The sequence below is a fragment of the Thermobia domestica genome, chromosome 4 (genome assembly GCF_964235325.1).
Source record: "Thermobia domestica chromosome 4, izTheDome1.hap1.1, whole genome shotgun sequence".
Lineage (NCBI taxonomy): Eukaryota > Metazoa > Arthropoda > Insecta > Zygentoma > Lepismatidae > Thermobia > Thermobia domestica.
This window is the reverse complement of record NC_137457.1, coordinates 311,828,718-311,855,341: the sequence shown is the minus strand read 5'-3', so window position 1 is coordinate 311,855,341 and position 26,624 is coordinate 311,828,718. Positions and strand designations below refer to the sequence as shown.

The following is a 26,624-nucleotide window of genomic DNA, read 5'->3' as shown; positions in this document are numbered from 1 at the left end:
GAGGGGTACATTTCTTATTGTCATATCAATAATTGGTAATTGGATAGTATCTCATTCATTGGGTAAATCATTGTGATCACGTGATCAGTTATTGACCTATGATGGGATTAGGAGTCCAGGACAATGGTACATTGAAACTTTGTACGATAATTTGATAATGCGTCATTGGTATTGATTATTACAGCCAAATATAAACGTAAGCAATACGATGTACCACGTGATTGACCTTGATGAGGTAGTGTACAGGGATACATGGCTAACCTTATTGAATCTTATGACTCATAGTCTTAAGGGAATACATGCTACAACACTGGCAAAGTTATTGTTGATGCAATTTGATTGGTTGATCACTATCTTTCGTGCAATCTGATTGGCTGATCACTATCTTTCGTGCAATCTGATTGGTTGCTGATTTTCAAATCTTTGCTGCATTCAGTTTTGTTTTAACATTTAAAAATCTTGGTTTCGTTCAACATTTTGCACTCACTGATAAATATGATGAAAACCGTTTATTTGGTAATCGAATAGTTAAAAACCGGATAACGTTTGACGGTTAACCGTGAAACGTAAAATTTTTGTTTGAAAGTTTTTGTTTGAAAAAAATTTTGTTTGAAAATTTTGTTTGAAATTTTTTGTTTGAAATTTTTGTTTCAAAATTTTTTGTTTGAAATTTTTTGTTTGAAATTTTTTGTTTCAATTTTTTGTTTAAAAGTTTTTGTTTGAAAATTTTTCGTTTCAAAAATTTTTCGTTTCTAATTTTTTGTTTCAAAGTTTGGTTTGACATTTTTTTTAAAAGTTTGTGCACTCATTAGTAAAGAACCGGTACTGTTTAGAACTAAAACCTCTGGCAACATTGTGGTGCAATAGTACACATCAGAATATGGGGTTGTACTTGAAATGAAAAAACACAATTCATTGAAATGGATCATTTTATTACACTCCACATACATCCATACCAGATAGTGGTTCTGGATATTGTCGATACAATGTATTTTGAACTTCTTGCACTAGTTTGTCTTTAGCATATAATTTTAATTCCAATTGAAGTCTTTTAAGGTCTATTGCGATATCAATTGGTGGAAACTCAATGTCCATTTGATCACAAATAAACTGCTTATCAATACAGTTATGCACCCACGAACGATGTTGACAACCATCACAATATCTAGATACATGTTGTACAATATGCATAACACATTTTTCAAAATAGTACTTTTTCAGGAATATACTTGTTTTGTTGCACACTTCCACTGCATGTTTCACACACTGAAATACGCTGATAAATTTGTTCCATTCTGTTTCCGTTAGATACACCATGTTGCGAGGGACATGAAATGTACTCTTTTTACGTAACAGCACCATCTTCTCTTCGAGGACTGTACGCATCACCACTTCATGATTTGAGCCTAATGATTTGACTATGGTCACATTTAGCTCATCATGAAAATAATCGTTCATTTGGTCGATTCGTGAACATAATATTTGCCATTCTTCACAGGTCAGTTGTACACCAAATTGTTCTGCTTTGCCCAATCGAATTACTGGTTCAAATGTTCTAGCACTGATACCAATCATCACATGTTTTGTTTGAAATATATTTATTGGATAATAGCTTGCGAAGATGAACTCTTTATCGTTAGAAGTACACATCTTTCCTCCTGAAAAGCACTTGCTCAAATGATTTCGTGGGATGACAGTGTATTTGCTGGTTTATAGTTATTGCTGACGTCATGAGCTGACATTTGAATTCATGATTTCATCACAGTTACTGACGTCATGCCGAGCAACCACATTCATACAACTATGTCTGATGTGCTGATGTTTGAATTCATGATTTCATCACAATGGCTGACGAATCCGGCTGTGTACTAAATTCAAATTGATGACTTCGACCCAAGAGTCTTTTATAGCATAAAGATACAGATCCTGTATTTAAGAAACGCAGCAGTTCTTCTTGTTTTGATGCTTCCATGGGTAAATATCTTGCTGGTAAAATTATATTCTTATCATTTTCAAGCTTCACTACGATTCTTAATCCAAACTGTGTAGGGATCATTTGGCTAGCTAAGATTCTATAAGGTACATTCTGTTGTAAATCAGTAATCTTATTAAATGATTTCATCACATCACGTGTGTTTAGAAACTGCAGACAAGTAGCCATGATGATGTTATCATGAATATTAACTCGAACGATGATGCAAATCTGATGACGTTGCATTATCATGTTCTGACGTGTACTATTGCACCACAATGTTGCCAGAGGTTTTAGTTCTAAACAGTACCGGTTCTTTACTAATGAGTGCACAAACTTTTAAAAAAAATGTCAAACCAAACTTTGAAACAAAAAATTAGAAACGAAAAATTTTTGAAACGAAAAATTTTCAAACAAAAACTTTTAAACAAAAAATTGAAACAAAAAATTTCAAACAAAAAATTTCAAACAAAAAATTTTGAAACAAAAATTTCAAACAAAAAATTTCAAACAAAATTTTCAAACAAAATTTTTTTCAAACAAAAACTTTCAAACAAAAATTTTACGTTTCACGGTTAACCGTCAAACGTTATCCGGTTTTTAACTATTCGATTACCAAATAAACGGTTTTCATCATATTTATCAGTGAGTGCAAAATGTTGAACGAAACCAAGATTTTTAAATGTTAAAACAAAACTGAATGCAGCAAAGATTTGAAAATCAGCAACCAATCAGATTGCACGAAAGATAGTGATCAGCCAATCAGATTGCACGAAAGATAGTGATCAACCAATCAAATTGCATCAACAATAACTTTGCCAGTGTTGTAGCATGTATTCCCTTAAGACTATGAGTCATAAGATTCAATAAGGTTAGCCATGTATCCCTGTACACTACCTCATCAAGGTCAATCACGTGGTACATCGTATTGCTTACGTTTATATTTGGCTGTAATAATCAATACCAATGACGCATTATCAAATTATCGTACAAAGTTTCAATGTACCATTGTCCTGGACTCCTAATCCCATCATAGGTCAATAACTGATCACGTGATCACAATGATTTACCCAATGAATGAGATACTATCCAATTACCAATTATTGATATGACAATAAGAAATGTACCCCTCCCAAAATTTAAGATTGGTACACAAATACACCTGTGTCTTATGAAAAAGTAATAAATCCTGTAGTTATTCAATAATAAAGCCGGTCAATAACCTTTAAATTTTGAATATTTGGCCATAAGAGGAACACCAATGGGTCCTAGAAAACGTTTACCAAATTATGTTACCTGATAATTCCCAAATTTAAAAGAGAACAAAAACATATAAAGGTAATAAACCATATAACGTGCTAAATAGGGGTCAATAACCTCCGAAATTTGATTTTTTGGTAGTTCTTTACCTATGAAAAGGGAACGATGTGGACCATCCAAATTTATAGTGGTACATATTGAAGTCCTGTACTATGATACCAAATGCTTATATTAAACAATTTCTAAAGCTGAGTGGATGAGTCAAGATACCCCTCCCAAATTTTTAAAGGGTGCGTCAATGTACCCATGTCTTATGATAGGAAATGAACCCATATACATGACCATATAACCATATAAGGTAATAGAGCCTCATCAAAGGGGAGAAATTGGGCCAAAAACCAAACACGTGATACAACGTATTGCTTACGTTTATATTTTTGGCAATTTTGTACCCCTAAAAGGGAACGAGGTGGACCACCCAAATTTATCATGATACATGTTGAGGCATGTACTATGATACCGAATGCTCAAATTGAAAAATTTCCAAAATTTAAGGGATTGGCTATGGTACCCATCCCGGGGTGCATCAATGTACGTACCTATGTCTTATGATAGAAAATGGACCCCTATACATGACCATATAATCATATTAGGTAATAGGACCTCATCCAAGTGAATAAATTAGGTCAAAACGAAACACGTGGTTGTACTAAAAATTTGGCAATTTCGTACCCATGAAAGGGAACGAGGTGGACCACCCAAATTTATAGTAATATATATTAGGGTCTTATACTATTGTACCAAAATGTTTAAATTGGGCAATTTCCAAAATAAAGAGGTGGGCCAAGGTACCCCTCCCGGGGTGCATCAATATACCCATGTCTTATAATAGGGAATGGACCAATATACATAACCATATAATCATATAAGGTAATAGGACCTCATCCAAGGGGATAAATTGAACCAAAATACCAAACACGTGGTTGTAGTAAAATTTGGCAATTTTGTACCCCTAAAAGGGAACGAGGTGGACCACCCAAATTTATCATAATACATGTTAGGGTCCTGTACTATAATACCAAATATATAAAATGAGCAATTTCTAAAATTTAAGGGTGGGCCAAAGTACCCCTCCCAAATTTTTAAAGGATTGCACAAATGTACCTATGTCTTATGATAGGGAATAGACCCTTATACATGACCATATAACCATATAAGGTAATAGGACCTCATCCAAGGAGATAAATTAGGTTAAAAACCAAACACGTGGTTGTACTAAAATTTGGCAATTTTGTACCCCTAAAAGGGAACGAGGTGGACCACCCAAATTTATAGTGATCCATATTAGCGTCCTATACTATAATACCAAATGTTTAAATTGGGCAATTTCTAAAAATGAAGGGATGGGCCAATGTACCCCTCCCAAATTTTTTAAAGGGGTGCATTAATATACCCATGTCTTATGAAAAGTAATGGACCCCTATACATGACCATATAACCATATAAGGTAATAGGACCTCATCCAAGAGGATAAATTGGGCCAAAAGAACAAACACGTGGTACAACGTATTGCTTACGTTTATATTTTGACAATTTTGTACCCCTAGAAAGGAACGAGGTGGACCACCTAAATTTATTATAATACATGTTAGGGTCCGGTACTATAATACCAAATATACAAAATGAGCAATTTCCAAAATTTAAGGGGTGGGCCAAAGTACCCCTCCCAAATTTTTAAAGGTGTGTACAAATATACCGATATCTTATGAAAGGTAATGGACCCCTATACATGACCATATAACCATATAAGGTAATAACATCTCATCAAAGGGGATAAAATCGACCAAAAATCAAACACGTGGTATAACGTATTGCTTACGTTTATATTTTGGCAATTTTGTGCCCCTGGAAGGAAACGAGGTGGACCGCCCAAATTTATCATGATACATATTAGGGTCCTGTACTATAATACCCAATGTTTAAATCGGTCAATTTCCAAAATTTAAGGGGTGGGCCAAGGTACCCCTCCCAAATTTTTCAAGGGGTGCACAAATGTACCCATATATTATGAAAGGTAATGGACCCCTGTATACGCCCATATAACAATATAGGGTAATAATACCTCATCAAAGGGGATAAATTAGGTCAAAAACCCCCGAAATTTAAATTTTTGGCAATTTTTTACTCATGAAAGGGAACGACATAGACACCCAATACTGATAGAGGTACATACTATGGTCCTAGGCTACCACACCAAATTTTTAGATTTGGCAATTTCCAAAATTTAAGGGGGGTGGTCCTATGTACCCCTAAAAGGAAATGAGGTGGACCACCCAAATTTATCATAGTACATATTAGGGTCCTGTACTATAATACCCAATGTTGAAATTGGGCAATTTCCAAAATTGAAGGGGTGGGCCAAGGTACCCCTCCCAAATTTTTCAAGGGGTGCATTAATATACCCATGTCTTATGAAAGGTAATGGACCCCTGTATACGCCCATATAACCATATAGGGTAATAACATCTCATCCAAGGGGATAAATTAGGTCAAAAACCCCCGAAATTTGACTTTTTGGCAATTTTTTACCCATGAAAGGGAACGACATAGACCCCCAATACTGATAGAGGTACATACAGTGGTCCTAGGCTACCATACCAAATTTTTAGATTTGGCAATTTCCAAAATTTAAGGGGGGTGGTCCTATGTACCCCTGCCAAAATTTAGGGGGTGGGCCAAGGTACCCCTGCCAAAATTTAGAGGGGGTGGTCCTATGTACCCCTAGGTCATTGACCCCGGCCAGGGACCATGGGTCCTGAGGCAGGGACCCAGGGGCCAAAAAGTTAGCTGAAGTCAGGCCCATACTACTAACAGACTACCACATACATCAGAGGTGAAGGCTTCACGGTGTAGCTACCGTGACATTTCTCGTCTTGTGTGTTCTGGGTAATAACTTAGTTGTATCTTGATTAGCATGGTGCAGCCTGTTACATTTTACTTTCGTTCCCATGGTATGCTGCTATATTTTTACGAGACAAAACGAGACAAACGAGACGAGACGAGATGAGACGGGACAGAACCTCTCGAGACGAGACACGAGACGGGACGAGCACATTTTTTCGAGACGGGACACGAGACGAGACATGCTTTGCACGAGACGAGACGAGACACCCTGAAGTCTTGTCTCGTCTCGTCTCGTGGCAACACTAATTATTATTATTATTATTAGAGCTTACCTCCTTCACTGATTGTTGTTTCAGCATATGAAGTCGCACTAGTTTTGCATACACCATGGAAAGACATGCCGATCGAAGGCGGGTCGCAGTTCTGTGGTTGAGGAAAAGTAAAATCCAATTATAATGTACAGTTATCATAATATTGTTAAGATAAGTAACATTTAGAATTTTATATCACCCCAATATTTATATTTTCACTTCGAGTTTTTTGCCCAATAGTTTGTCCTCACTTAGGTGAAAGGAGATAATGATAAATGAATGATAAATGCAAAAAGGCCAGCTTTTTTTCTAGGACGGGGATATTTTCCCCATAAATTCAACTTTTTGGGGGGTGGAAAACGGAAATTTTTACCTATTTGTTTTTTACTTTTTATGACTTTCTTATATAAGTATCAATTTTGTTTCATTCTAGTGGATTTTACAATTAAGGAAGTACATTTACAACATACAGTACTTCAGTATAGGACTGGCTCACTTTATTGACTTTCAAACTGACATTGCAGTTGTTGCCAGCACGTGTATGTTATGCAACCACTATATCCCAAATGCCGTTTTAATTGGCCGTTTTACCCTATATGGAAAAGTTAACACTTTTTTTATTTATAACTTTTTTAGATTAGAAGAGTTATACACAATATCTGAACACGAATTCTTTAAGCTCTGAAAGAAACCTCAGATAGAAATCTTAAAGACAAAGTAATCCGAAGCGACCAAAAGTGTACTTGATTCCTTGTGCACTCAACGTCCCATATTAAGATAGTCTACTTCCAGTGGATAATAAATCAACTATCAAACATGATTTGTCGTAAAGCTATAGATCACTCGATGCATGCTTTCTGTATAATTTTTCATTGATATCTTTAAACGAAAACATGTTATTGAAATTTACTGAACAGAATTACTCATAGATTTGATTACAGAAATGGAAGCACGTATACTGATGTGTAGTGTAATGAGCATACAGATATGTATAACCCAATAGTGTAGCCAGAATTTTTGTTTGAGGGAGTTTGGTGTTATTATGCGTTTGTCAAGGGAGACATTTAGGATAAATCAGTAATAAAATGAAATATAAAAAATTAGTTAATATATAGTAATAAATTTATATAAAATGTTAAACTGCATTTGACAGGTAACAGAAATAACCACAAAAGAAATTCAAAACTTTGGCTTTAACAAATGAATTAAAACAGAATAAACAATGAGTAATGATCGAGCCTAAGTATTCACCAGTAATAAATGGCCCAAAAGTAGACAAAGGTTTCCCAGATTCCGAATTGTTGCAATACTAGGTAAGAACTGGAATAAAATAAGAACTAAAATATTCTCTGAGATTAATACGATGGATCTGAAGTCATAGCTTGCGTAAACATTTTTAAAAGAATACAAATGACGTTGGCGAACACAGGTTGTCTAGGAGCTGTTTAGTGACGGATTTTATTTTAAATAGAACACATGAAAGGCAATTGTTATTTGTTCCGAGAAAAAATTACAAACATTAAAATATCGAAGTACATTGTCGGAATTCTTTGGGTGGGGCGGTTCCCCCCTGGACCCGCTTCCCTATGCCATTGGTATAATCATACTCCTTTTTGAATTACAGCAGAAATATAATATTAAGGCTACTGAATCTGTTAATAAGCTATTACTTTTCTTTTCTAAAGCATTTACACCTAAATTATCTGTAACGTTACAGTTCGCTACTCCCTTTCTCAGCAAACTACATACAGAAAACATGGAATATGCAATGCTCTGTGTTGTCGCACGATGTTGCTCCTACTCTCAGTAAAACATTCGGAAAGAACAATGACTATGCAATGCTGTGGCGTCACACTTTGTTGCTCCAGTTCTCAGTAAACAACACGGAGAAAACAAGAAGTATTCAATGCTCTGTGATGTCACACGTTGTTGCTCCCATTCTTAGTAAACCACACAGAGAAAACAATGACTATGTAATGCTCTGTGAAGTCACACTTTGTTGCTCCCACTCTCAGTAAACCAAACGAAGAGAAAAGAGTATGTAATGAACAGTGACATCACACTTTGTTGCTCTCATAATCAGTAAACCATACGGATAGAATAAGGAATATGCAATGCCCTGTGACGTCACACTTTGCTGCTACCATTCTCAGTACACCCCACAGAGAGAACAAGGAGTATGTAATGCTGTGACGTCATACTTTGTTGCTCTCATTCTGTAAACCATACGGAGAGACTAAGGAGCAGGCAGGAAGACCGAAATTGACAAAAAAGCAGTGGTGACAGGCAAACAAGAATATGGATGATTTGGCACACACGCTATTTTTTCGACCCATAACTACTCAAACACTGCCAACACTTATTTAACTCCATTTCGCTCCGCTTCATCCAGTGTTTCCTCCTTTCTACTGCTATATTATATCCATATCATTTCACCGGTTGTAAACGCGTGCACCTACGTCACGAACATCAGCTAGTTACAAATGATTGTTCCAAAGCAACGGAAGAACAAAGCAAAAATAAAATACAATTCGAGTTTAAAGCAAGCAATACTCGCAGAGAATTACATCAGAAAAGGGTAAACTTTGGACACAAATCTATTTTCTATTGGTAACAATAAAATCACGTGTATCTTCTGCAATATGGTATGATCGAGACATAATATAATATATTATATATAACACATCTATCAAGATGACATGACTAATCCATTAGTTTCTGGTTTCAAATTTAATCTGGAAATTTTGCTAACATATAAACTGGTGAAGTTCGCGCCCTGATTGTCCCTGTTTGCTAAGGGCCATCTTATGAGCTTAAATAATGAGTTTCAGTTAATATTTTTGATAGAATTGCCAATTCTATAAGCGGTTGGGGTTCTGTTCTGGTTGCCCCTACTCGGGCGCCATTTCTATAATCCGAATAGGTTTCGTCTCATGTTCGGGTGCTATTTTGTTTTCGGTTTCGGTATTTCAAACATTTCGATAATTTTATCAAACATTTCAAAATTTTGAAGAAATTTTATTAAAATTCTACAAGAATTTACTCTAAACATTTTCAAATTTTGGAGTCAACGATGTGTCGGTAAGATATAACATTTCGTACCAAATATTCTTTGTTTTACTGGTATTATTATTTAAAAATAGAACGTTGACCTTCATAATAAATAGTGAGTCATATTTACTTTATTGCCACAAACAATACAAGTGGAATACAATGGCGTAGATATTAAGTGTATGTTACAACATTAAGTTCTACCTATAGTTACAGTCAATTAGAAACAAAACGTGAAAGAAAATATTAAAAACGTTGATCAGAACCTATTTTTAAACGTAGTTTCCTCCCATTCGCCTAGTAGGACTGAGGAAAAATCTTCAGTCATAGTGCTGGTTACGGGATATGAACTCAGGACCCCTTGATTGTGAAGCACAGAAAAACGCTAACCGTTTATCTCCGTTTGGTCATAAATGCTTATATAAGTCTATTAAATATGTTGTTGTCTACGGGTCTAGTCCCTAAAATTCCTTTAAATAACATTAGAAATGTTCCATACCTGTAATTTGCACTCCAAGTCCAACTTAGTAGAAACACACCAATCAATTCGCATATTACTAGGCCAGTTGCAAACAAGATTTTTTCCATAACATTATCCGGGTTAGTGCTTGAACATACATCATGTCTGGATTCTGTTCTGCTATATTCCGTCATATTCAAGGAAGATTCTTCATGTTTGGATTCTGTTCTGTTATATTCCATCATATTAAACGATGATTCTTCAATGTTCAACATGTCAATTATTTCTCTGACGAAAAACATCTGTAATTGTAAAATTCATGTATGTTAAGCTAGTTATACATGGTCATAGTTTTCCATCAAATGTTGTATCAAACTTATCTTTAATATTCATTTGGTCAAATAAGTTGGCTAAAACTTTTACATGCATTATAAACGATCAAATACAAAACTTAATTTTGTTGCTCATTTGTTTACACTTCTTCATTCAATTGCTGCATTGTTCGTAGGCATAGAGTGCAACGCAGTACTAGTTTGAAGCAGTAATTTGAAAGTAAGTTGTTTAAATCGTAAATCTTAATATAAACGAGTAATTGGAAATACGAGCCGTACATGTGAAATGTGAACGCTCACCAACCTGTAGTCTCCGGCCTTGTCAGCCTAACTTCAGCCACAATTTTTTCCAAGGCTTCTTTTTGTTTGTATTTATTAAAATATACATGTGTCTGTATTTCTTCAAGTTTACAGTTATACAAAACAGGATGCTTCTTGTAGGCAACAATAAGTATTTTAATTGCTTCCCGTGTCCACGTTTAGCGCCATTGCACAGTGATTTTCGGTTTTTTTTATGCAATGTTGGATAGGAATAGAACATGTTTTATTTTAGAACGGTTGTATCAAATGTTTTAACCAACTCAAACCTTGCATACAACTTGGTATTGTACACGTTAAAATTCCACTTTGCTCAAATATTTGATACAATATTTGATGATGGATAACTGACTTTTTGAATGAGTGTGCTATAATCAACAAATTATTATTATTATTATTATTATTATTATTATTATTATTATTATTATTATTATTATTATTATTATTATTATTATTATTATTAGATTTCCAAACTATGCTATGCATAAATATCGAAAATCTTACAGAACTTCTATGTGTATCCGTTTGTTAACAGATATCAAAGCAATGAGGTAAGAGATATCGAAAGCGTTTTTTATCAACTCAGCGTACTCGTTTCTCGGCCTTTGGCCGTGTGATTCCTAATTTTTTATTACGGATTTTACTTTCGACTTCTGGTCAATTTCAAATAGTGACCTCTTCCTCAATGTGGTGGGACTAGCAACACTGAGAGTAGTATGTCGGTCTTTCTACTTATGGTTGTTTGTGTGTCTTAGAAAGACTCTCTGGTGGCCAAACAAGGACTTTACCAAATATTCCTTTGTTTGTGTCAATTACTTAATAGATTGAGTCGTAAGATCTTATATTTTAGATCTTAACGCAGGTCGAGAAGTAAATTTTGTGTTATTTTATTTGCTGTTGATTTTAGTTCTCATACTAAGGTCAGTAGTGTGAAAAATTGTGTTGTGATATATGTATGCATATATGTTTTCAGTTAACTTATATTCGCTCTAATATACTATGGCTCCTATTTCAGAGAATTGCCTATTCTGCAACCAACTTATTTATAGAATAAAAAATTTATCAAGTGTAACAACTGTTTAATTAAATTCCACTTTAAATGTGTTAAATCTTGTTCTAAAATTTTTAGTAGTTAAATTTATTCTAAAATGGTTATTTTCAATTGGCTGACTTTTTTAAATGGGATTCTTGCATAAAACGAGATGGACTTTCGCGAGCTAATAGATCAGAGGGTAGAAAAATTACATCTCTGTATGAAGGAAATTATAGGAATGTTCTAATTAGTTATGTGGTGAAGATATTTTGAAAAAACTTTGCCAGTAATAAATTAAATGATTTTAAAGAGTGTCTTTTAAATGAACTCGAAATTTTGAAAGAAGAAATTGCTCAATTAAAGTCTCAGAATACAGAACTTAAAGACGTACTTACGAAAAAGTCATGTAAATGTTTAGAGCCGAAACTATTAGTTCATTCTCATAAGAATTCGAATATTATATATGTGAATGATCCGTACCAATTTCCTGAATTATATGTTAACGACAATCTTCGTTTTAATGAAAACAATCTAGAAAATATTGTGTATGACAAAAATATAGAACAATGGGTTCAAGTAATTTTAAGAAACAAGAGTAGAAAATAAAAAAATAAGAGGGGAAGATAAGAAAAGAAGTCCTAGTATTAATTCAAATGTACATAAAAGCCAGTGTGAATTGGTTTCATGTCACGGTATAGAGAAGGTTGATTTAGTAGCGAGAAGTAGGAAAAGAGATAGTTTTGTAACAAGATTTGGTTCCACTATTAAATAGTGATATTGAGAACATTGTGATATTGTGAATAAAAGAAATGTAACCAATGTACAGTGCACGAGAGTAAAAACTAAATATGATACTTATGAAAATGTTCATGTTGAAGCATTTGACAGATTTTGGAATTATAAATTACATTTCAATCTAAATTCACGGTATACTAATAGGCTAATAGGTTCTTTCTATGCGAAAATTTTTAATAACTAATGCTAGAAAGCAGGTTAACAATGAGAATAATAAGTCTATAATGAAGTTACGTATTTAGTATCAAAATGTGAGAGGCTTGAGAACCAAAAGTAATATATTTTGTACTGCTATTACGCATTGTTCATTGATATAGCTGTAGCTGGTTTAGTGATAATCAACATTTCTATGGTTACTTGCCTGAAGTACATATAAATGTTTCGGTCTGACAGAGTTTATTTCTCTAAATATTGTTATCGTGCAGGTAGTGTTTTACTTGCTGTTAAAATAAATTTAAGTTGGTCGACAGAGATTTGACTTAGAAATTGAGACTGAATGTGTATGGGTTGAAATGGATATAATGAATGGACAGAACTTACTGATTGCATGTCGTTATTTCCATGCAACGTACTCTTATAAACTTTATGAACTATTCAAAGTTTATTGTTTCCAAAGTGAACTTTTGGAACTATGACGTAATTCAAAAATTATTAAATTTATTCCGCGAGTTTATAATGCGTAATTTCCCCAATGTTGTATAATTAACTATGTTTATCTTATAAATAATGATCGAAACTTACCGAGCTGACCATTCCAATAACAAGTCCACAAAGTAATATAATCCATGAGACGATAACTCTGGTTCTAATGAACTGCCATATTACGTTGGGTAACGAAGCTCCTTTCTGACCTTTATGAACAACCTCTTCGCGCCAGAGATTCTCTAACCTACAAATGAAATTTTAATTTTTAGTACTTCCTCTCCTGCTACTCATAAAGTACAACTGCTAGTCAAGTGCAACCGCACAACGAACTTTGGCTGTTGTGTTTCATTTAGAGCCTATACGTATTACATCACTATAGATTTACATTTATATTCATGATTGTATCTTACACATTTACATAATTATACAATCTTATACTATGAAAGTTAGTAATGTTACAAAAATACAACACGATAGCTAAAATATTGATTATGGAAAATGTTTTAAACACATCGTATAGAGTTATATCAAGAAGATAAGTATCGGTTATGAAAGAAATTTGAATTAACTCAAAACGCAATTTTTGAGATACCGTAAGACGGGGTATAACTTTCCACCTTACACCTTTATAACTTTGCATCAGATGTAAGGAATTTTTAAAGAAAATCGCATATAACTTACAAACGTAATAATTTAGATTACTGTATTTTAAACATACAATAGCTAGATACACATAAGGAAAACATTCGTGAAAGCACATTAGTAAACATTCAGTATGACCAAAGTTATTAAAATATAAATTTTGGTGCAAAGTAACCCCATAGGTGAGGATACTTTGCAGTTTGCGAAACATAAAAAGTATGTTCAACATACGAACATAATGTTTTATGCAATGTTTTCCCTGCAGCATTTATACATTTCACTTCCTACACAAAACTGTATACAGTCTACAAATATTAATATTGGAATGATGGTACCGGTGTCAGTACTTAGTATGAATTATCGATATTTGTAAAGGAAAGTGTGTATTTTCTGGTACTGGCACAGGAACCACATTCTGATAGTTTAGCAGATGTCCCACAAAAATGCCAACTCAGGAACAGGAAAAAGATACCCATAAACTAATTTCCCTTGATTGCACTTTATGTCCTAGAATATCATCCCAACTATAATCAGTGGAAGATTTACGGAGTTTGAAGCATTCAGGCTGAAGCCCACCCAAATTGCAGGATTTCTTTTTTTTTAAACATCTAATGTTAGTCATTCCTATGCGTATAAGCTTTAATCCCCCCCCCCCAATAGTGTATTGATTTCTAAAAAAATCTTTGAGTGAAGCCCCTCTCAAATTATTTTTTGGATCCGCTACTGTTCATAACTTATTTTCCAAGAAGAAATACATTCCAGCATCAACCTGAACAGGAAATTTACCTAAAATTAGAAAGCAGGAGGTGTCAGTAGTAATAATTTCCTATCTAAGGAGTTATTTTGGACCAATGCAAAGTAACCCCGATTTGAGGCTGAAACAGCCTTTTCCCAGTTTTATTTTTTATAACTTTAAAACGTTTCACACTTCAATTTCAACTATTGCCTCAAAGTCCCATTATACACAATAGTATTCTATGAAACTAATTTAACTTTGCCGGAAATTCTTGTACGTGATATCTTCGAAATTTTATCGGTCTTTGCAGTGACTGCTTTCCATACCTCTACAACAACAACCCCTCCGGGTAATTAGATGATACTGTCACGTCGCTAACGTTCGCTTTAAACCTCAATCTATAAATAAAAAATATTACAAGATGCTGTACTATATTAGACACGATCTTTTGTGTCGTTTCCAACTATCAATTTTATTTTAATAAACAAAGCCCGCTTTTATAAAAAACAGAAGCCTCAGGGATTAAATCCTTAAAAATGGCTAGAGTCGCCAACTGACCTCATACGGTAATGTCGTTGTTTGTACAACATACAGTCAAAATATAGCTACTGTAAGAAAAAATACTGTAATTTTGAAATCATAAAGAACTAATAATCATCCCAGGGCCATATTTACGCATGGGTTAGTAAGAACCATGGTTCAGGGCGGCAAGTTGCGAGGAGCGGAAAATTTTCTCGGGCCAGTTTCTTTATGCTCTTGTTTAGGAAATTTCAGAATTTTAAGATAGAGCTCGTAAGTTTTAACGTTTTTAATGTGAAAAACTGTATCGTCTCTTACTCATTTTTACGTTGCAAAGCGACGAAGACTCAAACTCATATGGAAAAGTGCAGTTCTGTGTATTTTTTTTTTTTTGTTTTGCCGTACGTTGTTTTAAGCAGGCTTTTTTTTAACTAATGGCATATCGTTTCTCCATATCACTCCACCACATATCACTCTAAATTCATAAAACGAAAAACTATAGTGACTCTTATTTGGATCGTTTTTGCTGTCTCTCAGCTGATTTCGGATGCACAATGTAAAATTAAACCACCCGAAACTCACCACAAGAAGGTAGCTGCAACTCGGAGTTTCTCCCAGCTCCCCTAACCAGCTGGATTCATTCTTCTGATAGCAGGCTTGTTCGTTTTGACATGACATAATGATACTTCGTTTCAAACACTGGCATGCTGATGGGAGGGCAGTTTTGCCTGAATGTGAGCGCTTTTTCTCTCGGGTCGAGAAACCGTTTTCGAAGACTCTGCTACTACAAGTACGATCCTTTCAACGGCTTGGGTATAGTACGGAAATGACGTAATGTTGTAATTGGTCTTGACTGCGTTCTTTATGTTTTCCTCAAACTAGTCCGTTGTTATCAATTTGGTTAGTGGTAGTTCTGTTATCTAGGTGGAAAACCAATTAATTACGTCATTATAATCAATTGATGTGGGCCTAAAGTTGATTACGGCGGTGAACTCCCGTCAGCCTCTTTATATTTCCATCCCAATGTCCTAATGTCGCTGCTGTTGTCCGTTATCATGGATAAGATAATGTCTTCAGGATTAGAGAAATATCCATCAACATATACGGATGAGTAGAATCTCTTCTGAAAGAAATTGGGCCAATTCAACAACTTTCCATAGGTGTCAGGTTCTGTCACAGCACGATGAGTGTAACTTAATTTCAAGGCTCTTGGGGGAATAGACTCGAACCTTTACTGAGCCTGCCAACGTAACGCTTCTTCAAGTGCAAGGGTACTTATGTAAAGATACAGTTATCTTGGCGAAGTTATTAACAGACGAGATTGTACAATTAGTTCAGGGGTTTACTTTGAAAGGTCCGGCTTACATGTGCCACAAGAAATAGCTCAACAAATTAGTAGATGTTATTGGTCGGCACTCAAATTGTTGAAATCAGTGATTATTTCGACCCATTGGATTTCAACCGGTTGTTAGGAAATCGCAGGTAACTCTTCACAGGCAGTCAATCTTTTTCCAATCGGACCAAATAGTGTCTTTTGGCCAGTAGATGCCCCATCGAAGTTTTTAATTAGGTGGCGAAAAGGGAGTTCGTTAATATGAAATAGACACACAATATCCTCTGCAAGTTATTTCCTTACTTCTTCTCCACGCATGTCTTACAACGCTAAATCTATCTGTATTCACGTTAATTCCAACGCATCTAGAGAAAGGAAGAGCACATTGTTCACTTGACCATATCCTGGAAGAAACAAACTCACTTGTTCCTTGAGAAAGGAAAGGTGATATGAACCTTGATTCACCAAGCGATATCACCATGTTCCATTTGAAACAATATGTGTTTTGCGTTCTCCGTTCCGTTGAAGGAGGAAAAGGGGAGGACGAAATAGGAAAATTTCGGTATAACCGTACCCTTAGTCGGAAGTGGCTAATATCAATAATTATACTACAAAGAAATAGGAAAAGTATAATACTAAAGTTTAATTCAAGCACACTATCCAATCTGAACTTGTAAAATGCCTCTAAACTGTAGGTGTACCATACAGTAAATTCAACATTTAGTTTAAAATCACGACTCAAATAAGTTGCTCAAGATCTTGTTTGTTGTTTCCGATATCCTTAAAATGGAGATTTGTCAAACCGAGAAGGTGTAATTGTAACACCAGGTCGTATTTAGGATTTTGCTTTAGAGACGTTGACTAAATCCAAAATAGCAATAAATCTGGTTTTATTCTAATATTATGTACGAAGAGTGATCAGCAAAATGAGGTTACAAAGCCTCCAGTGAAACGTGTATGTATTATTTCATACAACCAGGGAGTAATCTACACCCCCCCAACACCCCCCTAACACCCCTCCAAATTTCTTTACACACACCCCTGGATGGAAAAGGAATATTCCCCCAAATCCAATTGTATCAATCAGTATCATATAGGTTATTTATTACATCAAGTTAAAAAAAGGTTTAGCGTTTAGGAAAGAAGGCAATATTCTTATTTATGTATTTCACTTCAAAATACGAAGCGACCTCGTTCTCATGTACGACTTCGAGAACCATATGACCTCATTTCGGGTGGTGTTTCGTTCGAAACAATTGACAAAACAGGCCGCTGATACCTACCCTCCTGGACTCCGCGGTCGTTTCCGCGAAAAGAGATTGATGGACAGATGCAGATGACTGAAATTGGCAACGTCTTGAGCGGTCATTTACCTACCTCTTACTCAATAAGGAAAAATATGACAATATAGCTATAAGCCTATAACCAGAGAGGGGCAAGGGAGCGCCTGGCCCTCCCTAAATTTTTCAAGTCTCCTCCAGGCTTCAATACAAAATGCACAATTTAGATATTTGTAAGATCATTTTTAATGACTTGGCCCCTCCTAACATATTCATGGACACCCAAAGCTCTGTGACTGGTTTCGAGCCTGCTCTGCAAGTGGTGTATCAACGGACGGACGTTAGAAGGGAGTAGTCAAAACGTTTTTAGAAATGAAGAGATCGATCGAAGGAAGAATTATATATATATATATATATATTTAGACTGAGTCTAGTGTTATGCAGGAACGCATTTGGCGCAAGCTTAATTTTTTGAAAAGTATATTTTTATTCACGTAAATTCATTGAGCGGAACAGGGCGTATAGCGAATCACTTTTTAAAAGTAAAATTTATCTTTTTTCAAGTTGGTCACTAAAAGTTACTTTTTTTTCAAATTTGTCACTAAAAGTTACTTTTTTGAGAGGTAAAGTGACTTTTTCGTGTGTTTTATGTTTTGCATTGAGATGAAGAAATTCGGAAATAGGCCAGAACTGGTTCCACTTACTCAGAAGCTTTTCACATCTGCTAAAGTCGACCATACATTGACGTATTTTTCAGTCGTAACCATAAAATTTCATACGCTAGACTTGTTAGCAGCTGTCAATACGTTAGTGTATGGGACCTGGCGTAAGTTTACGTACCGAGTTTACCGTAACTACAAAGCATACTTTGAAAACCTAAGAAAGGAGGAAGCTCAAAAAGAAGTAAAGAGGAAATAAAACAACAAACAAAGAGAGAAGTGGTGGAGAAATTGACAAAGGAAAAAGGGGCATGATGAGATTTTGGTCACTTTTTCGTGTACTTTTGGCCATTTTTGGTCACTTTTCAACTATTTACAAGAGATCAGACCACTATGAGCCCTGGGATTATTAAAATTAGGGTATATTAAAGAAGACAAAACAGAAATATACAAAATGTTTGTAAACTGAAAAACTGGATTTCTGGAAAACAAGTAAATCAATGAATAATTTACTTATGAAAGATATTCAGAGCCAATAACGTAGCCAGGAAGAGGCAAAAACGGAGATTAAGAGATCAAATGATATTACAACAACTAACGTTAACAGCAGGGTTAGAATATTAAAATAATGAAACTGCAACTATGTACAGTATTAATTACTAAACGAATGTGATTTCAGCATGGGACGAGGGAATTTTTTCCAATTAATATTTTGGAAAAAAATCACCCACTAAAACTTGCTGGGGGTGAATAAATTGAAATAATAACAGAATTTTGCAAAATAATTAGAATAATTCGTATGTAATCAATTCACATGTAATCACTGGGTAAAATAGTGGAGGTTAATTCCTAATACAGTGAAACCACTCTTAACGGGCATCTCTCAATAGTGGACGTCTTCATAAGAGGACAAACTTTCTTATTCTTCTATGCCATAAATATGTGTGGTGTGGTGTTATGAGAGAGAACCCTTCATTTTATGGACACCTCTCATTTATGGACAAATAATCGGTTCCACCGATGTCCGTTTTGAGAGGTTTCACTGTATTACTTAGTTTAATAATAATAATAATAATAATAATAATAATAATAATAATAATAATAATAATAATAATAATAATAATAATAATAAAAGTGGTAGTAGCAGTAGAAGTAGTAGTAATAGTAGTAGTATTGCAATAGTTGCGTAACAAATATACTGTTTTCTTGTTTGAGTTTGTTGAAAAATTATATCACTATTCTGAGAGCACCCCCCCTTTTATTTTGAACACCCCCCCAAGTAAAAATTTCTGGCGTACTTACTGCATACAACCAATATAGTAGACACCACTAGGTTATTTTTCAACATGGTCTCCGTATCGGTTGAGGCACTTGTCGCATTGTGGGATGAGTTTGAAGATTCCCTCCTGGTAAAAATCCTGTCTTTACGTGTTCATCCACGTTGTCACGAAGTGTTTCTCCTCCTCGTCTGAAGCCAAGTGACGACCTCCGAGGTGCTGCTTGAACTGTGGGAACAGGTGAAAGTCACTTGGAGCGTTATCCTCCTGCTGTCCTGAATCAGCTCCTCCACGCGAGCTGTGTTCAAATCTGTTGACGCCGCGCTGGATCGGCCACTGCGTTCCTCATCGGTGGCGTCTTCTCTACCAGCCGCAAACTTTCGACATCATTCTACTACATGTTGATGAGACATTACAGTCTCTCCGTAAATGTCTGCCAGCTGCCGGTGCATTTCAGTCGCGGATTCATGTTTCACCCTCAGAAATCAAATAACTGAGCGGACTTCTTCGCGAGATCAGTTTTCCAAACTAGTTGCCATTTGTATTTACCTACAACTAGCGCCGTATGTAGTGGGTAGCTGAAATTCTGCACAGTTGCCAAATCCATGCAGTAAAATTACCGCACGTTCCTCACTCCTCCATAACAGACGAAACTCCAGGAAATAGCGATCTTGTAACCTTAGTTTCTGATCCGCCCTTGTATTACATATCGAATAGAAGAAAATAATGTACTTTAAGATTTATTTTCGGGAAAGGGGGATTTCAATCCCTACAAGCCTTTGTAAGGTATGTCTCTGTATGATTGCGATTATTACCCTCAAGGCATCCGAAAATACCCTCCTCCCCTTGAAAGATTTTTCTGAAAGAAACCCTGATGATGTCATGCGTTGTGTTCATGCAAATACAGTACGCAGTTTCGACGATCACAGTAAGAATGTAACACAAATCAGAACAGATACACAGTTATTCCATATACCATATTGGGCCGTATTCAGAGTCACTTTTACTTACGATCTAATATGTAAGTGTGTGAAAAATTTAAGTTCCAAGATTTGACCCTTAACCAACCAACAAAGAGAAAAGCAAACCAAATGAAAAGCATTGTAAACGGTACGAAGATGGATGACTAACTTACCTTTGTCCATTTTGTTCAGCAGAATCTTGTAGAGAGCATGCAGGAACGTCTGTAGGATCAAGACGCTTTTTCATAGCCTTGAGAACGTATTTGGTAGCCCAGAGGAAGCATACATTGGATACTAACCCCACTTGGTCCAATGGCATCATTTTCTTTGGACTTGAATAAATCAAATATTTTCAATTAAACATATACACATAAGTGTCTCACTAAAGTGTAACAATATTGATAGTTCAAACTCAATAATGTAAAAGGAAATGAAATCTTCATCTCTAAGAATATTGAACTTATACTATAACAGAAGTCCGTATTACATCAAAATATCAAAATGCGCATGGACGTAATACACATAAGTTAATATACAGGGGAGTCAAAACTATATTACCACTAAACTTGTAGAAGTTTACTATTCGTCAAGTATGATAAAGAATTTACATGCAGGATATCTTTAACATACAAAAGATAGGCATTAGATGTCCATATGCTAGAAAAGAGATATACGTAATCAACTTTACACTTTACGTTACTTTCTACTATTCTCTTCAAACTTTGGAAAACACTATTACTGAAATTCCGCTTAAGATAAGCAAATATACGAATTGGTTTATTTTCATTTACGTACTTTTATCAGCAGTGAGAGTAAAGAAAAAAATCTTTAGTTTAGAGTTCACCTAGAGGTTTGGTGTTCCACCGGAAATCAAACCGAGGACGTGACGCAAAGATAGGCGCACTATTCCAACGGGAAGAGCTAGGGGGATTAATTACGACATTGACATTAAGTACTATTTCTGTTTTCAAAACTGATCTCCATACAGATTATCCAAAATTACATGCACACATTCTTCTATTGAAACCTAATACGTTTCCGGTTTCAATGTTGACTCCCATAGAACCAGTGCTGTAGTCCTAAAATTTTCAGAGGGTATACTTATCATAAACAGGCCACAGCAAGGTTGGCATCCAAAAAGAGCAGTCCACATCCGAAGCTTATCCTTCTACTGTGCTCGATCGCAGGTTTTAAATGCCGGGTGATCAAACCGGCACAACCCCCAACCTGGAGGACCAGGCTCACTGCAGTTCCGGAGAAGGGGTCAATGGAGGCGCTACATCCCGACGCGAGATTATCATTGGAGTCGTGACCCAATTAAATAAATAAATATAAACGAAACAAAAGTAGAAAATACTATACACTCTAAGGACTACGATTAAGCAGAGGGTATGCGCCGTGTACCGCCGTGTACCCTCGACTACAGCTCTACATAGAACAGAAACTGTAAAATAAAGCGGGAATCTTTGTTTGATATGGATTCAGTGTTCCTTCCAACGTTATCCGCTTATTGAAACAGGAAGTGTTACATCTACGTATTTCACTTTCAATGTTCAATTTTCACAATATGGAAGACTAGCGTAGTTTGTCAATGCACTTGTTCTTATATATGTAACATACCTGTGAGTATAGGCCACTAGTTACTTCAGAGTTCTATAAGAGAGAAATCACATCCGCAGTGGCGGGGAAACTTGCCCTACCACCCGCAAAATGATCTCCATTTGGCTTTGGAGCGTCCACTGATTTTTCATGTTAAAGGCATGTTCAGACGTCGAGAGAAGCTTCACGAGGCTAATTACCTCTATAGCCTATGGAGCACGTAGGTTCAATGTCGCAATCACAAAAGCTCTCCGCTGACTTCTGTCCTTAACCAACTAGATCCAATTTCTATTTTGTATTCCTATTTCTACGAGATCAGTCTCAACATTGTCCTCCCATCTGCGTCTAGGTCTTCCTAATGGTCTTCTTTCAATCGGATTTCCAGTTAAAATTTTGAAAGCGTTTTTCTGCTTTCTTTCATTCTGGCTACATGACCTGCCCACATGAGCCTCCTAGACTTGATAAACGGTATAAATTATGCAGTTCCTTATGAAGTTTCTTCATTCCGCGTTTCCGCTCTTCTTGAGTCGGAATATTCGTCTCGGGAATTTATTCTCAAATACTTTCAGTCTGCTTCCTTCTCTCAGACTAAGCGACAATGTTTCGCAATCATAGAGCACAACATGCATGATTATCGTTTTATGTATTTTTAAGCTTCAAATTCTTCGACAGAATTTATGACATAACTAAATGTCCACAGTTCGTACATTTATATAACTAAGGCTACTGATATATCAAAATCCATTTTACACACTGCATATCTATATTACCTTTTATTGTAGTACGAAGCAAACTTAAAACAAATACACTCTTTAAAAATTGTACATATAGATTACACGAGATGGATCCTTTGTTATGCATTATTTATTTTTCGTTGCTATGACAACTAAACTCACATAATCGAAAAACTATCATAACAAAATATAATCGCATAACAACCAAGGATGTTATAAATAGAGGATTTGCCCATGTGTATCTTCATCCTATTAAATCGATGAAGCCAAAAACAACCGAGCATCGGCACGTCTGATTGGTTACTTTCGTTTCTGCCATCGTCTTATTGGCTACTTTCGTTTCCGCCATTATTGTTGGCTCAAAACATTTCGATCCTATTGGGCGGAGTGGGCAGAGTAGGGGTGGCGAAACTGTGACGTATGGCTTCAAGATTTTGTTGTAAGAGCAGATCCTCTATTTTATAAGATCCTTGATAACAACAGAAAAGAAATTACCTTCTATTTCTCTTTTTATATTCTTCTTCTTCCTTTCTTGAACAGCTTGTGCATAATTTAAAAGTACATTTTGCCCATAAATACAAATAAAGATATAATAAAGATGTTGAAATACAAGTATCGTGTATATGGCGCCTGAACAATAGGACCTTTTATTTTCTAAAAATAAAAAAGAGAAGTCCTGGACCGTTAACTATTACATACTAATTACTTAAGTCTTTGAATGACCCTCGTATATATAAAAATTACAATTCATACAATCCTATATCATATTTACTTTTATATCAATATTACTTTCATATTTTATCTTAATTATCTTAATTAATTTCATTTCAAATATTTATACATTTCAACGTCGATAACAGAAGGCACATTCAGATAACGGCATAGAAGTTGTTTAATTTTACGTCTTTTTGGGGCCATTGATACGTATTATAAGTTGAAGGTTAACAAAATCTATATTATTTTCTCGGGCAAAACTAAGAAGATTGTGAAAAGGATAAAATTATGACATTTACATAATTGCTCTTTTAAACAAGAAAGGACCAAATATATGATATATTCCAACGAAATACAAATTAAAATTGAAGTATCGACAATATTTTTTTTGCTAGCCGCGGCTAGCTACCCGTGCGAGGGTTACGCCCTCTATGGGAAAGTAAACGTATGAGAACTGATAGGGAGAACAGTGGGAGTTGGTCTATGTGATATTGGAATACTGATATGTGGATGGTTAAGGATAAAGAGAAAGGAAATGGTGAAACAACGAAGGAAGATTGTGAATTGCTATTTTATTTATTTATTTATTTATTTATTTATTTATTATTCTCACTTTTGGAAGGGACATTGTGATCTTTGGATCACAATCATGAACTGATTATGGAGGTGATGAACATGATGTGATGAAGTGCGATACACAGCAAACAAAATACAGAGTTATGTTAGTGGACAGATGCATGTTATTCTTCTCTCTTGGGGGCTGCTCCAAGCATTGATGAATAGACAACGGGAGCCCAGATTAGTTACAAAGGAGTTACTGTGCGAATGATGGACATATGAAGGGTGGGATGACGTCGGACTTCAATTCTGCGGCTAAGAGGAGGTGGTGGTGATTTGGAGGAAAAGTGTAGTGATAAGAGTGCAACAAGCAGCGCCAATGGTATATGGACAGTATGGGCACGAAGTGGAAAGTCGATGTGTGCTGTCATCGTATCGATGAGGAGTGGGTGGTGATCCTCAAGACGAGTAGTGATGTACTTAAGACGGAGAGACTCAAGATGGAAAAGAATATGTGGAAAGGTCATGCGTTGATAAAGTTCGTATGTTGGACTGGGTAGTTTGATTCTGTAAGCAATGCGCAGTGCATGTCGTTCCAATATCTTCAGTTTATTGTAAAATGAGAGGGGTGCGGCAATCCAGGCTAGATGAGCATATGTGATGACCGGACGTAGAAATACTTTATAGGTATTGAGTACAGTAGTTGGACTGAGACCCCAAGTAGTGCCTGTAAGACGTTTAAGTAAATTAAGACGATTGTAAGCTTTGGTGGTGATGTGCTGCAAATGAGCCTTCCAGGTGAGATGTGTTTCTAAAACAAGTCCTAAATATGTTACTGTTTTGCTGAGTGGAAGACGTGTATCGCTGACTGTGAGATGAAGGAGTTTGAGATTCCTCCGTACTTTTGTGCGTTGTTTAGGGTGTAGGAAAACTATAGTTTGTGTCTTGAGAGCATTGATCTTTAAGCGCCACACTTTATACCATTGGACAAATCTATGGCGGATTGCATAGAAGTATTTAGTTGATGGATGGTTTTGTCCAGCGCTAAAAAGGCGGTGTCATCTGCGTATTGGAAAACATGAATATTATCGGGCAGAGTTGGAAAGTCAGCTACATAGAGAAGATACAATAGTGGAGAAAGAGACGATCCTTGCGGTCCACCAGAGTGAAGAAATATTGGATGAGAGAAGGTATGATTAATGGTAACGTATGCTATGCGACAGAACAGGAAATTACATATGAATCTGATGTAAGTAAGAGGAAGACGAAAGTTGAGAAGTTTATATACAAGGCCATGGTGCCAAACCTTGTCAAAAGCTTTTTCAAGATCAAAGAGAGTTAAACAAGATGGCCAGGAAGTATTATAGTGATTTGTGATGTAGTTAAGAAGGCGGAATAACTGATCATTAATACTGAAATTTGGACGAAAGCCTGCTTGATGTGATGGTAATAAATTATATCTGGAAAGATGTGTATGAAGACGGTGTAGTATAATCTTTTCTAAGATTTTGCTGAATAGATTTTGCTGGAGTTAATTGTATAGGTCGATATGAGGAGACACAGTCGGCGGGTTTGTTGGGTTTGAGAAACATCAGTACCTTGGAAGTCTTCCACTGTAATGGTATATAGCCAGTGCGGAGGATGAATGTAAAGATGAGAGAAAGAATGTATAATACTGCGTATGGACTTTCCTTGATATGTCGATAGGAGATGTTATCAGTGCCAGGTGCGGTGTTTCGTTTTCGTGCAATAGTTGTGCTGATATCTTCTGGAGTGATGGGCTCTGTAAGAGGACGTGATGTATTAAGCGGATGAGTACTGTTTGGCTGAAGATGAGGTGAAGAAAAGTCGAAGTGATCCACTGGGTGATTGCGAACTGGATGTTCGGGAGTGAGCGGTGTAAAGATATATTGGAGATAAGTGGCGAAGGCGTTTGCTTTGTCCAGATCAGAGTCTAAAGGCGTGTCATTGATGATGAGCGGGTATGAAGTTTTGGTATATTTGCCAGAGAGAGAATTTAGCCGTTTCCAATACCGTGTAGGATGAGAGGTTTCGGAGAGAGAATGCAGGTTTTGATCCATTGTCTTAATTTAAAGGCTTTAACATAATTGTGGACAGTGCGCTGGAGTGCTCGGTGATGTCTAAGTGCCTCACAGTTTCCTGTGTGCGTATATTCACGGAAGAACTGCCGTGATCGTTTTACCATGGAAGGATATTGTGGTGGAAGTTTAGGTTTGTGTGGTTCATATTGGGATTGTGGTATATATTGTGCAGATGCTTGATTGATATGATTTGTGATAGTCTCTAATGATTGATATAACTTTGACTCTGTTGTAGGAGGATTTAGACCTTCGAGATGTTCAGTGAGGTATATTCGATATTTCTCCCAGTCCGCTTTGTCATATCGAGGAATCATGCGAGGTGGAGGTGCGTCGAGATGTCGAGGGGCACGGCTTTGGATTCTGAGTTTTATGGGCACATGATCGCTCCCGAAAGGATCGAGGACATCTATAGTGGAGCGTGGCGTTAC

General features: G+C 35.9%; 1 protein-coding gene across 2 annotated transcripts in view; it reads right to left on the bottom strand.

Annotated features, from left to right (window-relative positions):
- LOC145684317 (ATP-binding cassette sub-family C member 5-like) overlaps positions 1-26,624 on the bottom strand; it is a 247,495-nt gene that overhangs the window by 130,013 nt on the left and 90,858 nt on the right. For both annotated transcript variants that reach the window (XM_081756504.1, XM_081756503.1), the window contains exons 4-7: positions 20,663-20,821; positions 13,178-13,325; positions 9,998-10,260; positions 6,469-6,559 (exon numbers count right to left, since the gene is read on the bottom strand). In XM_081756504.1, coding sequence (XP_081612630.1) covers positions 6,469-6,559; positions 9,998-10,260; positions 13,178-13,325; positions 20,663-20,821 — 661 coding nt within the window. The remainder of the gene's footprint in view (positions 1-6,468; positions 6,560-9,997; positions 10,261-13,177; positions 13,326-20,662; positions 20,822-26,624) is intronic.